At 40.0% G+C, this 14,828-nt stretch overlaps 1 protein-coding gene across 3 annotated transcripts in view; it reads left to right on the plus strand.

Annotated features, from left to right (window-relative positions):
• Window positions 1-161: 161 nt before the first annotated feature.
• The window catches only part of LOC138982224 (M-phase inducer phosphatase-like), a 42,900-nt gene continuing 28,233 nt past the window's right edge, over window positions 162-14,828 (plus strand). Inside the window, exons 1-5 of one of the 3 annotated variants that reach the window (XM_070355453.1) lie at window positions 162-753; window positions 1,651-1,754; window positions 2,212-2,260; window positions 11,129-11,176; window positions 14,089-14,128. In XM_070355453.1, the coding sequence (XP_070211554.1) occupies window positions 560-753; window positions 1,651-1,754; window positions 2,212-2,260; window positions 11,129-11,176; window positions 14,089-14,128 (435 nt within the window). In that variant the 5' untranslated portion in view covers window positions 162-559. The remainder of the gene's footprint in view (window positions 754-1,650; window positions 1,755-2,211; window positions 2,261-11,128; window positions 11,177-14,088; window positions 14,129-14,828) is intronic. The other 2 variants (XM_070355454.1, XM_070355455.1) reach the window with 2 other exon arrangements.

A 14,828-nucleotide genomic window follows, 5' to 3' on the forward strand; every position in this document is an offset into this window, starting at 1 on the left:
ATGCGTATAGGGAGATAAACAACCAAATTTGTTAGTATCCTTTTTACAACAAACAATATTATACTTACCTCATATCTATAAAATCAAATTCTTGATATCATAAATGCAAAAAATATGTTGTAATTACATGGTCACCGACGGTTGTCAGCAGCCAAACAATCCACTTCCGTCTGATTGGATGAAATTGCACTCTGTTCAAACGTGGTGGCGGTGGCTCCGTGTCCAGACACATCCAAAGTTTTAGTGGCAAACATTTTACAAACAAATAAGTAGAGAAAGAAGCATCTTAGAGTATGCATATTATGGTGACGTCTACGTGAGCATTAGCCGCTACGAATACTGTACATTTTCAGTGTTAACGACGCATCAGTAACTTTGTCTCAAAAAAAAATTAGAACACTGGGACGCGTCCTGAAAGCGGCAGGTGATGCCAAGTCTTTCATAGAAAGAACAGCAGATGGTGCCACTGTTTAAAACAAACACAGATTAAGAAGGACTTTAACATTATTTCACATTTATTGTGTTGAATATAAAGACATGATTTAGTGCCACTCTGAGGATGTCCAGGCAACCTTTCAAACCTCTGAGTCTAAATTTGAAACTGAAGGTGACCACTTTGACTAGCAAAACAAGACCAAGCATGTCTTGCCCAGGAGAAATGGCAGCGAATCCCATCGACCAGTCCCCAACTTTTGGGTTGAATTCGCCGATGACAAACCTGGCAATGAATCTCAGTGAATTATCAACAAGAAGGTAAATTCTGTTTTGGTTTTCATTTGACCTCTAGTCCTCTCTAATGTTTTGTTGTTGTTTAGTAGTAGAGTACGACGATCACTGATCAGGGTTGCATTGTGATGTCATTTGGTTCAGTACTTTGACGCCCGAGACCACAAAATGTACCCAGATACTTATATCCTGCGTTTGTTGTTGTTGTTGTTTTTCGTGTGTGTCTGTTTTTTCTTTAGATTCCAATCATGATTACATTTACATTGTTTCTTCGTTTGAGGATTCTTTTGTTGGTTACAATTGTTAAAATTGATGATGCACTTTAATGTAAATAATACATGTAGTATTGATGATACACTGGCGTGCACCAGGCTGAATAAGTTTGACTAAAGGCTCTGAGTAGCAACAAAGTATGAGTTTTCATATTGTCTACATTTTCCACATCTTACCCATGTTTCCGCTTCTTTTTGTTTTGCTTTTGTTTCTTTTCAAAACTGTAAATTGCATGTAATGTTTTCACTGAGCTATCTCATTCTCAGTGTCTGCCTTTGGTGAATGACTGAATACATGTACCGCATTTGTAATGTAACAAAGTGTAATTCTTAGTAACTAATTCAGTAATGGTGGCAGCTTGACAGCTGATTTAAAAAAAAATTGCAATAAACAAAAGTACTTGAGGCTGGAAGGACTTTTCCAATTCCAGAGTAGCACTAGCAGAGCAATCTGGTTTAGCCCTGTCATGTGGGGCAAATCTCAAAATGTTTTTTGTTCTTCCACTTCCAGTGTGGGATATCACTTCCAGTGTGCTGTTAAAGCCTGTTTCAAGAGATAGAGAGGCTTGGTTCTTCATTGGACTCATTGTTATCAATTGTGGTTCAGCATTGTCTTCAACTCTTGTGTGTATTGTGTGCACTTTTGTTTCAGGGGTACACCTAAGCGACGCCTGTCTTTGAGCAGCATTGATACTCCTCCCTCAGATGACTGCCGATCGTCCTTTGACAAAGCCTCGACATCCTCAACAGAGTCAGGTAGGCGCAATATTAGTTTTATCCATGGATGTATTCCCACTTCAACCTTTGTGTTAAAACGTACCATACAAAATAAGCAATTCTTCATGAAATTGAAAGACTGATAGTTCCATGTCTGCTCGAGTTGCACTTCCATGGGTGGGAATGGGATGTATTTGACTTACGTAATGCAATGTATTATTCCGATTTCTGTATCACAATTATGTTTTTTAGAAAGTTTATGTTTACATGATGATCTGGACCCAGTCGGTACTTTCCGATACAGTATTACTATTAGAGCAAATATATGTGCGCTCCCACCCTATGTTTTTGGCTTTGTTAAAAAAACTTCTTTTTTCTCAGCATAGCGTGTTTTATGGTTTTGCAATCACAATACAGGCATACTCATGAGTATGATAGTTGATACATGGCACACATACATGTATAATTTCATTTTGTTTCTGATTTATCTGTACAGGTGTGTTTGTTGACTCCCCGACTCTTCTTGATTCACCGACACTTGAAAGGTGAGTGCTTTTGTTATTATTTGTTTGTATTGTGATTTTTTCATGTGAGCCATTATTAAAAAATATTACATGTACCACCAATAAGGTATCAGTTCAATTCTTGGTAACAGTTTGACACTATCCCTTGAAATGATTTTGCTCTTGAGTATTTTGTTTCCTGCAGGCATGGGAATTGTCCGCCGAACGGCGGATTTCCGCCGAATTTTTTTTTTTGTTCCGCCGAAAATGCAAAAGTGTCCGCCGAAAAAATAAAGGGGGGGAGGCACACAAAAAAAGCACCGGTTACTTTGGCCTTTGCGCAAAATCCCGCGAAAACTTTCCGTACTTTGTTCACGCACTGCTACCGCCCGCCTCAGTTATTGAACTTTTATGTTTGAAAGTAAACCAGATTGCACAGATTGTGTTACAAGTTACATTTTCCTGTTTGTCTCAACAGATCAATTTTTTTTACAAATTTAAACCATGTAATACATGTATATAATTTTTTTCTTCAAAAAAGCAAAAATTGGTACATTTTTGTACTAAAAACTCTGATTCTAAAAACAGAATTTAATGGCAAACTTGGAGCTCAGATGACACCAGATTGCACCATCTGGGTTCTTTGGAGAAATTTTTTTTCCGGGGGGGCATGCCCCCGGACCCCCCTAGTAAGGCTAAGCGCTTCGCGCCGTCCACTTGACGCTTCGCGTCTTCAGTTATAAATTTTCCGCCTTTTTTACATTATTCAATTCCCATGCCTGTTCCTGTGTTGTGAATTTGAGATGAGGCTAAATGTCCCCTTTCAAAGAATAAGCAGTATGAACTGATCCGGTACTGTGTAAAGTCATGTTATTGTTACTGTTACATTTTATTTCGTAAGCTCAGCGACGGATCAGTTTCCACAGAGACTTTGGACTGTTGGCGATGCAGGCAACAAATGGCTGCAGCTGTCTAGATCTCTTTGCTTGGTGACAAATGCTTGAGAAGATGTTATTTTTTGTTTGTGAGTCTGTGTGTTAACTGAATAACTTGCCCCCAAATACCATGAATGGTTTCAAGAGGTTTGTTGAATGTGTTTTGTCAAAGCATAATCTGATGTTCAAATCCAAAGTTGGTGATCTGGTCCATGGTCTTTTTACCTTGATAAAAAAAACAACTAGGTGGTTGTATGAGTGTGTAGGTCAGCGACCATGCACTGCCAGTTGTTGGTGCTTTTTATCGGGTCAGATCATGCAGACCTTCATCGATCAGACTGAAAAGTCAGACAGAAACATCGACTAAACAAAGAATATACAATGCTTGTCATTCATTGCTGCTACCGTCTTTAAGGCATTTTATGAAAAGCCACAGCATCACCATTTTTGTTTATTTCTTCTGTCTGTCTCTCTTTTGTCCACTGTAAAGGCCGTTAGGTCGGGGTTCTTGCGATTGTTTTGAATTGAATGTTTCAATTGTTTAAAAACAAAAAAACAAAAGTCTTGCTGTTCATGACAGTATCAGGTGCTCTGGTCTACCGGCAATGGCACGGCACCACTGGTCCACTCTGGTCACTGTTTGATTTCACCCTTTGGGCAGTGACAAAGCCAGACCGTCAGTGTTGTCTTTCACTGTGACCTAAATGAGTTGACAAGTGCGTCAAAGTAAAGGCCAGCCAGTGAGAGATCAAAGAAAAGTTACCCAGTCTTGAGCGACACTGAGTGACAGCAGGTGTTTACCTACGTTGCTGTGGTGTGATAGTCCCCCGAATTACCCACGATTGTACCCATTATTGTGAGGTCGGGGCTGCGGAACTATTACTACTGATGCATGACTGTTATTGGTAGTTTGTCGTGGGAAGAGAAACTTCATGTCTGTTCGATGTCAATTTCTCGAGTGTGTACGCAAAGAGAAGACAGTCTTAACATCCGTTCGGTCGGTCTTTGGGCTTCACACTCTTGTGTTAGCATGATCCAAACATCGTCGGTATTTTACAGGTAACCATAATATGAACATATCGGATAGCAAATTTGCAGACGGCCAATGGTCCTGGTTGTGACTGCATTTCGGACGTGATTTCCCCCCGCATGAAAACATAGTTCTGCGAGTGAGTGAAGTTTATACATTTAGTCAAGTTTTGACTAAATGTTTTAACATAGAGGGGGAATCGAGACGAGGGTCGTGGTGTATGTGTGTGTGTGTCTGTCTGTCTGTGCGTGTGTGTGTGTAGACCGATTCAGAGTAAACTACTGGATCGATCTTTATGAAATTTTACATGAGAGTTCCTGGGTATGATATCCCCAGACGTTTTTTTAATTTTTTCGATAAATGTCTTTGATGACGTCATATCCGACTTTTTGTAAACGTTGAGGCGGCACTGTCACACCCTCATTATATTTAGTCAAGTTTTGACTAAATATTTTAACATCGAGGGGGAATCGAAACGAGGGTCGTGGTGTATGTGCGTGTGTCTGTCTGTCTGTGTGTGTGTGTGTGTAGAGCGATTCAGACTAAACTACTGGACCGATCTTTATGAAATTTGACATGAAAGTTCCTGGGTATGAAATCCCCGAACGTTTTTTTCATTTTTTTGATGTCTTTGATGACGTCATATCCGGCTTTTCGTGAAAGTTGAGGCGGCACTGTCACGCCCTCATTTTTCAACCAAATTGGTTGAAATTTTGGTCAAGTAATCTTCGACGAAGCCCGGACTTCGGTATTGCATTTCAGCTTGGTGGCTTAAAAATTAATTAATGACTTTGGTCATTAAAAATCTGAAAATTGTAAAAAAAAAAAAATACAAATTTATAAAACGATCCAAATTTACGTTCATCTTATTCTCCATCATTTGCTGATTCCAAAAACATATAAATATGTTATATTCGGATTAAAAACAAGCTCTGAAAATTAAATATATAAAAATTATTATCAAAATTAAATTGTCCAAATCAATTTAAAAACACTTTCATCTTATTCCTTGTTGGTTCCTGATTCCAAAAACATATAGATATGATATGTTTGGATTAAAAACACGCTCAGAAAGTTAAAACAAAGAGAAGTACAGAAAAGCGTGCTATCCTTCTTAGCGCAACTACTACCCCGCTCTTCTTGTCAATTTCACTGCCTTTGCCATGAGCGGTGGACTGACGATGCTACGAGTATACGGTCTTGCTGAAAAATGGCATTGCGTTCAGTTTCATTCTGTGAGTTCGACAGCTACTTGACTAAATATTGTATTTTCGCCTTACGCGACTTGTTTTTCAATCAAATTGATTGAAATTTTGGCCAAGCAATCTTCGACGAAGGCCGGACTTCGGTATTGCATTTCAGCATGGAGGCTTACAAATTAATTGATGACTTTGGTCATTAAAAATCTGAAAATTGTAATTAAAATTATTTTTTTATAAAACGATCCAAAATTACTTTTATTGTATTCTTCATCATGTTCTGATTCCAAAAACATATAAATATGTTATATTCGGATTAAAAACAAGCTCTGAAAATTAAAAATATAAAAATTATGATTAAAATTAAATTTCCGAAATCGTTTTAAAAACTATTTCATCTTATTCCTTGTCGGTTCCTGATTCCAAAAACATATAGATAATATAGATATGATATGTTTGGATTAAAAACACGCTCAGAAAGTTAAAACGAAGAGAGGTTTTTTTTTGTTTGTTTGTTTGCTTAACGCCCAGCCGACCACGAAGGGCTATATCAGGGCGGTGCTGCTTTGACATATAACGTGCGCCACACACAAGACAGAAGTCGCAGCACAGGCTTCATGTCTCACCCAGTCACATTATTCTGACTCCGGACCAACCAGTCCTAGCACTAACCCCATAATGCCAGACGCCAGGCGGAGCAGCCACTAGATTGCCAATTTTAAAGTCTTAGGTATGACCCGGCCGGGGTTCGAACCCACGACCTCCCGATCACGGGGCAGACGCCTTACCACTAACGAAGAGAGGTACAGTAAAGGGTGCTATGAAGCACAGCGCAACCGCTACAGCGCCAAACAGGCTCGTAACTTTCACTGCCTTTTGCACTAGCGGCGGACTACGTTCATTTTCATTCTGTGAGTTCCACAGCTTGACTAAATGTAGTAATTTCGCCTTACGCGACTTGTTTTATTCTTCACTCGGACTGTCTTTCGATAAACTCAATGGGAACCGTCACATGGGGGGGGGGGGGGGGGGGTGTCAACCTGACACTGCGTCCTGAGGCAGTGTATCATGGGTGATAAACTCGTGCACCGCGGTCTGGACTTGCGTCATCCACCCATGCCGTTTCGCTTTTCCAGACGGACTTGTAGCGTCCCCGAGTGGTGCTAAACTTTCAGTTACACGAACTGATCTGAACATGTGCGTGACAGTTCTAGCGTCCTGCCTGGAGTCTTTTGACACCCAGGGCCAGCTGGACCAATGAGCATACAATGCCGAAGTAAGAGTTTTCACACTCAATCTCAACGTCTGAAGGCAGTAACTCCGGGAAGTAATGCACCGTGTCTGAAGAGCGTTACATTGATTCCCGACATGTGAGGGGTGCAACATGTGCAGGAAATTTGAGTCATCAGACATACAGCACATCATCTCAATGTTTTCACACTGAATCTCAATACCCAGGAAATCTGACTTGCTAAGTTACAGTCATAAAGCACCTTTGTTGCACGTGCTTCAGACTTCTTTCTTGAACGCATTCCTCCACTTCACACCCCCCTTTCATCCCCCCCCCCTCCCCTCCTATACCACCGCCTCCTCAGTCGCATTTATCTTCTTTTGTCTGGCTTAGATTAGTTCAGTGTTGAAACCACTTCGAGACTCACCAAAAGATAAGCCATGGCTTCGATTAATTTTACCACAATAACTTAGAGAAGTAGTTACAAGATAAGCGCTCTGTGTTGGTTCAAGATTGCGACTGACCGAGTGGCCCATCGATCTCTTTAATGCAACAATGACGGCATGCTGTGATCGCTGTAGACTGCTTTTCAGTCTTTCAAGTTTATGGCACAATTGTCTGAATGGCTGTACATGTTCTTTGTGGTTCTGTGCGGTAGAGTTCCCGACGAAAATAATTGTGGCTGCAGCGAGTTGGTGTTAATCATGCTTGGGCTCTTCTGCGTTTGATCACAACTATTTCTCCTGCCCCCCAGTCCAGTCCGACTTTGGCTTTGAATATGTGCGTTATCAACTGTAATGAGGTAGTGAAAAGCAAGTCATGCAAGTTTATCACATCTGGGTTTTCGGAGTGTTTTTCCCGTGAAGTAAGGGAACCGATTCTTTTGTTCCTTTTGCCGTATTCTTTATCAGCACTGTGACTGTCACTCGGTCAAGGCCCTGGTGGATTGCAGTTTAAATTAATACTGATCGATGTGCTGAGCATTTTGCTTCGGGAGTCATTTTATTGTCACCTTGTGAGATTAAAGGCTGACATAATAGTCCTGTTTAATTACTTCCCGGGCTTTTCCCATCGTTGCGGGGATGTATAAATTAAGCTTCCTGCAAAGTTTTAGGTTTGAAGTTCTTACCAATTACGAGAAATAATTAATTCTTTATTGCTATGTTGAGCAACAGTTCTCCAGGACTTGGGCTATTTTTAGACAGTCAACACAGACAGTACAGCTTCGTCAATCCCAGCTTGAAGGAAATCGCTCACCTTCCACGTGCAAAACGTAGTGATATTGACACGCCAGATTAGCGCGGTAGCGTATTGTGCTAAGGCCAAAAAAAAATAGGTCTGTTTACGGTAACATAGGCCAAAAAAATAGGGTCGGTAGGTCGGGATTGTTTTTTTTTTTTTTTTTTTTTTTTTTTTTCAAAAAAACCATATTTTTACGTTATTTTGCCAAAAAAACAAGATTTTTTTTTTTCCCAAATGCCAAAAAAAGTCTAGGGTCGCGCGAAAAAAATAGGGTCGGTCGAGTTACCGTGAACAGACTATTTTTTTTGTGTGGCCTAAGCAGGAAAGCGCGCTTTTCTGTATTCTTGTTAACTTCGCAATTTCCGGAAAACATCCACTTTCACTTTGAGACTGTTCTGTTTACATTCGACACTATCAACACCACTTTGCAATACTGAAATAATTTTTTCTGTGTTCGAAAGCTACCGCCAATCGTTATTATATCCCCTTAGGTACAGTTTTATAACATTATTGGCACATGTAAACAATATGAATTAATTAATGAACGCTACGGCAGCCTTTAAGAAATGGCCTTCCACGTCCCACAAGGATTTATGCTTTCGCTGTCTTTCTCATCCCACTGAAAGGACTTGTGTCTCCCATTATTCTCTTTCTCTCTCTCTCTCTCTCTCTCTCTCTCTCGCGCGCGCGCGAAGAGTTAGTCTCCCTTCTTCACTGCATCATCATCTTCAAAGAACTTTGCCCCATCTTCTGGCCGCGACTTTTTCATCACCCCTCGCCTTCCCTGTGGGACTGTTGGCCTATATCACCTTGTGATTAGGTGATGGTGCGGAACGGAAGAGTCGGGTTACCCACAGTCTGGGCAGGTAATGTGACAGCCACCCCAGGTCACGAGGATAAGATCACAGACCGCACCCCCCCCCCCCCCCCCCCCCCCGGGGTTTCTTCTTGGTAGTGCCCGAAGGGCATCATCGAAGACGGTTCAGACCCTCAGATCTACGATATTGTTTGTCGTAAATCATCGTCAGTCTACCTCGGGTTTATTTAGGGCCATGCAGAGACTGGTTTGTGAAGACTTTCTTGGGGGCCAAAGTTAGTTTTGGACTCGGGCGTTATTGTGCAGTTTTGTTGTACAATAGGTTCAAGTTCTTCTCAGTGTGTTCAGTGGACATACTTTTGCAGGGTGTAACGCCATTTTGTTATTAAGTTATGTGTGTTAATGCTGTTAAAGAGGAGAACAAAATGAGGCCGTATGGCTGTGGTAACTTGCTGTCTCTCCCCCCCCCCCCCCCCCCCCTTTTTCTTTCGTGGCCATTTTTCTAAGTAGGTCTGATACTGTACAGCTCTTTTTACACGTATTTGTAAAACAAAAAACAGGTGTGTACACACTCGGCCGAAGGAGTCGGTGGTGGGGGGGGGGGGGGGGGGGGGGGGGGGGGGGGGGGGGAGGGCACTCACTAAGTAGAATTTCAATGGCGGGGTCATTTTTTTAAGGAAGAATACACTCCCTCTCACACCGGTGTTTTTTTTAAACTTAATAACTTCTAGCAAGAATTGTAAGCTCTTTCTGTCGAAGACTGGGTTTTTAAAACTCTTTTCAAAGAAATCACTGAGTTTACACACCCAACTGAAAGCGATCGTGTTATTTTCGTGGAAGTTCTTTCTCCCTCACAACTGAGGTGTTACTAGATACTCAAGCGTGAAATCGTATCTAGCAGCAGATTGTCACCGGGGGGGGGGGGGGGGGGGGTCAGTCGGGAGTGTTATTTCGAAACGCCGGCGTCCGAGTAGGTTTACGGCATTTGAAATTGGAGCGAAGTAGGTTCAGGTTGTGAGGCTTCACCCACCGGATCCTGTTCCCCCCTTGCCCTAGTTTGCCTGGGCTAAGTGAGCTGTGCTGCATATTGTTTGTATGCGGGTGGTGGCAGTCTTCTTCGGTTTTAAAGAGGAAGTGTTGGGTTTGAATTAAAAAAAAAGTTCAGTGTGACGCAGTTACTGTTTTTCAGTGTAGCAAGTGACAGTAATGCGCACACACACACAACACACACCCTGTGCAAATACAGTTGTACTCTTCTTCTGTATTAAACCAACAACCAAACACACTGGGCAAATACATTTGTACTCTTCTGTATAAAACTCACTCACAAGCACAACCTTGCTTCGCCTGTTTGTCTTTACGTACTTTCCACACCCTCAATCGGTGTCACAAATTCCCTGCCACTCCCATCTCCCTCACCCTTTTCTGCGGTCCTTATCAGCCGAACCCACCCCCTCCTACACACGCACACAGCCAGGGAAGTCTTGTAACTCCAGCAGAGACTGCAGATTACTCTACAGTCTCTGCTCGCAGTAGGAGGTAACAGCAACAGCTGGCCAATCTCTCTCTCTCTCTCTCTCCCTCCCTCCCTCCCTCCCTGCCGTCCCTAATGTTCACCGTTGGCTGCAAGTGTCAATGGTAATTTAATCCCAGGTGAAAATTATGAGAAGAGTTGTTTTGTCATTGAATGGCCGTTTGGATTACTGAAACGATGTGTAAATGCTTTCAAACTTGTGGTGTGCAAAATTCAGTACCTGGGTGTACTTTTTTGTTGAGGTGACAGCTTTGTAACATGCACTCATTGGTAGTGCTGGACTGGATATTTACGTTTTGACAAATGGGTTAGGTTGTGTCAAACAAGTAGATATCTCCAAGTTTGACAACCTTGGGTACTACAGGGCTGAATATTTGAATTTTGATTATCAGTCATGGGTATTGATAGACTACTTATTTTAGATTTGATAACTAGTCATGGCTAACCTCAGACTGATTATTTAAGTCTTGATATCTAGTCATGGATACAAATCGGACTGAATGTTTAAATCTTGCAAATCAGGTGTGGGTAATGACTTGCTACAGTATTTACAACTACATTTTGACAACCAGATTTCATATCCATTGGTGGGTATTGCCAAAATGGAAATACAAAAAATTGAGAACCAGTCATATTTGTGACACTGGGCTTATATTTACATTATGATAACCAGTCATTCCCATGGGTAACCTAAGGCCAGAGTGATCAATTTATTAATTTAGATTGGGTAATGTTTGACTGGTCAATTATATTTTGACAACTGGTAGTCTTGAATATCGCAGGAGCATTGAGTATTCAAATCCTGACAACCAGTACAGTACATGTATTTTACAAGTGAAATGTAAATCAGGTTCCCTTTATCACCAATGAGTTGGGTGCAAAAGAAATACAGCATGTTGAGTGAATGGTTTTATGTTTGCAGCTATGCACAACGCTACAGGCCAAATTTTCCTCTTGAGGCTTTTACAAAGTAAGCCGTGTGTGGTGGCTTTCACTGTGTGCACTTATAAGCACTCTGTGTAAACTATGAATTATATCTTTTCTGAGTTTTTCTTTTCTTATCTTTTTTTTTTACTTAGGCTAGAGCTTTAAAATATTTCCCCACTATTATCATATTCTAGATGATAGTTTCTTTTGATCACATTTTTTAATACTCTTTTTGTTAACTATTCTCATTCATGATAGTGTAGGTTAGTCACCATCATCGTCTGGATCTGCAATGATTTTTATTGATCTTTAAAATTCATTCAACAACAACAAAAAGAAATTGAAAGCTTAACAGAGATTTGAAAGTTCTTGTGCATATTTACAGACTTCTTCTTCTTCTGCGTGCGTGGGCTGAAACTCCCACGTACACTCGTTTTTTTTGCACGAGTGGAATTTTACGTGTATGACCGTTTTTTACATATTTACAGACTATACAGTATACTAAACTATAACTCTAACACTTTTTTGTTGTTTTCCCTTTTCTTTTCTTCAAGTAACTTTTAAGAGGAGGTGTGATTTTTCTCGTGTTTTTTTCTTCTTTTTTAATTTGTGTAATATGTTTTTTTCTACAAAAAAAGGAGACCAACAAGATGTGTTTTTGTTTTCTTTCAAAAAAAGTGCAATACATGAATAGCAATGTTAAAACTAAAATGGACACACAATAAGATCTTTATTTTCTGATGTACTTTTAATCGATGAAAACATCTGCCCGAATCTGTTGTAATTTGTTGTGGTGTCTGGGTGTGTGGATCTAATGGGTTTGGTAAACCTGAAGAGGTCAGATGTCATGTTTGATTTTGTCAGTGGACTGGTGTGGTTCCTGATTTCTTGGTGAGGTTTGAGGAGAACCATGTCAGGCCTTCAAGAAAATGCTATTCTCTGGCACCAAATCCCTCCCTGTCCCCACCTTCATAACCCTCCTTTGCAAACTGCACAAACACACACTGCCACAATTTGTTCATTACATTTAGTCAAGTTTTGACTAAATGTTTTAACGTAGAGGGGGAATCGAGACGAGGGTCGTGGTGTATGTGTGTGTGTGTGTCTGTCTGTCTGTGCGTGTCTGTCTGTCTGTGCGTGTGGGTGTGTAGAGCGATTCAGACTAAACTACTGGACCGATCTTTATGAAATTTTACATGAGAGTTTCTAGGAATGATATCCCCGGACGTTTTTTTCTTTTTTTCGATAAATGTCTTTGATGACGTCATATCCGGCTTTTTGTAAAAGTTGAGGCGGCACTGTCACACCCTCATTTTTCAATCAAATTGATTGAAATTTTGGCCAAGCAATCTTCGACGAAGGCCGGACTTCGGTATTGCATTTCAGCTTGGTGGCTTAAAAATTAATTGATGACTTTGGTCATTCAAAATCTGAAAATTGTACCAAAAAAAAAAATAATTATAAAACGATCCAAATTTACGTTCATCTTATTTTTCATCATTTCCTGATTCCAAAAACATATAAATATGTTATATTTGGATTAAAAACAAGCTCTGAAAATTAAAAATATAAAACTTATGATCAAAATTAAATTTTCGAAATCAATTTAAAAACACTTTCATCTTATTCCTTGTCGGTTCCTGATTCCAAAAACATATGTTTGGATTAAAAACACGCTCAGAAAGTTAAAACGAAGAGAGGTACAGTAAAGTGTGCTATGAAGCACAGCGCAACCGCTACCGCGCCAAACAGGCTCGTCACTTTCACTGCCTTTTGCACTAGCGGCGGACTACGTTCAGTTTCATTCTGTGAGTTCCACAGCTTGACTAAATGTAGTAATTTCGCCTTACGCGACTTGTTTTCTTTAGTATAATAAATAATTTAAAAAAATGATGTGACATTCATTGATTCAAATTTGGCTTTTCATCATCGCAGTATTTTGTCCCTCTGTCAAAATACATCTTTCATGTGTGTTTTACCAATTGATATTATTTTATGCTTTATATTTGTAAATTGTATATTTTGAACTTATTATTTCCTTTTTCCTGCGTGTATTTGATTTTTTCTTCTTTTTAATTCTCTGAGTATTATTTGTATCTGAACCTTCTTTTTAAAAAGGAACTGGTAGCAAACTCTGTGCTGAATGTTCAAAATAATGTTTATGTCAAATATCTCTCTCTCTCTCTCTTTCTCTCTCTCTCTCTCTCTCTCTCTCTCTCTCTCTCTCTCTCTCTCTCTCTCTCTCTCTCTCTCTCTCTCTCTCTCTCTCTCTCTCTCTCTCTCTCTCTCTTTCTCTCTCTCTCTCTCTCTCTCTGGAAGTGATGCACAATATTCATGATTAATCGTAATTTTGAAAGAGGTGCTTATGAGACAGAACAGTTTCATTTTGTTCAAGTTAAAACCAAAAATGAAGATACAAATTTTCATATCGGGTAATTATGTTGTAAGTAGAGGAACACAAGAGTGCAAATTTTTTTTTTTTTTTTATCTGTTTCTTGGTGCTGGTTTTCTTTCTATCTAAAACAATTTCAACAACTGATATTAACTCATTGTCTCCCAGGTACGGATATATCCGTACCCACTCATATGGCTATCTGATCAGGTAAGGATATATCCGCTCAGACTGTTAGCTTCAGTCGCTTCCTGTAATGTCCATCTAACGCCTGCATTCCAGCTTGTTGATACAGTTACTACAATTCTGAGTGACCTGCTGTAGCACAACTGGTCTCGGATAAAAAAAAAATAAAAAAACTTGGTCAACATAGGTGGGATAGAAAGTGTTAAACACTGTTTTAGAATATAATCTTATGTATCCATTGTCATGGAAATGGACAAAATCTGAATCTGAATGTAAATTGTCAAACTGCATATTAATTTTTTTTATAGTATGAAATAAATGATAGTACTGTATCAGCTTGCTCTTAACTTAAACGGAATGTATTTATTTCTTTGCAGGAAAAGAACTATTGCCTTCAGAAGAATTGACTCACAGCCAGTAAGTACCATTACATGCAAGTTTGAAACCAATATTTCTTATTGCTGATCATACAGAAAATGTAAATTTTTCTTTGCAGAAAGTACTAAGACTAAGCAGGCCTGAAAGTGGCGGGTATTTTACTCGCCATGGCGAGTAGAAATATGTAGCTGGCGAGTAGAAATGTTCATCTACTCGCCAAATGCGAGTAAAGTCTTTTTGGTTTGGCTAGTAAAATTTGCTCTCTGGCTAGTACATTTTCAGAAGCACTAGCCAAAGGCTAGTAGACATTCTTTGGACTTTCAGGGCTGCTAAGAGGGATAGAGGTTTGATCAAAGAGAGTTCTTTGTGTTAAATCAGCCTGAGTGATAGTCAGTGCCTTCTTATGCTATTCATGCAGGAAGTGAAAGAGGATAAACGATCTAAAAGGAGAAGCTACTTTCTGCTCTGTGTCTGTCTTGCAAAACTTGTCTGCAGGAGCGAACAATATACAGGGTCAGGTCCTGAAAGCATTCAGGATGATCACATGAAAGCTGATTAAATTACATATCTATCTTATCCCAACTCACATATATATCAATTAACCCTAGTTCAGTGCTGGTAACGCTGTACGCGTCCCCTTGGTAACAAGGGAAGACAACTCTAAACAAGTCGCGTAAGGCGAAAATACAACATTTAGTCAAGTAGCTGTCGAACTCACAGAATGAAACTCAACGCAACG

This window comes from Littorina saxatilis, linkage group LG12 (genome assembly GCF_037325665.1).
Source record: "Littorina saxatilis isolate snail1 linkage group LG12, US_GU_Lsax_2.0, whole genome shotgun sequence".
In the NCBI taxonomy this organism is placed as follows: Eukaryota; Metazoa; Mollusca; class Gastropoda; order Littorinimorpha; family Littorinidae; genus Littorina; species Littorina saxatilis.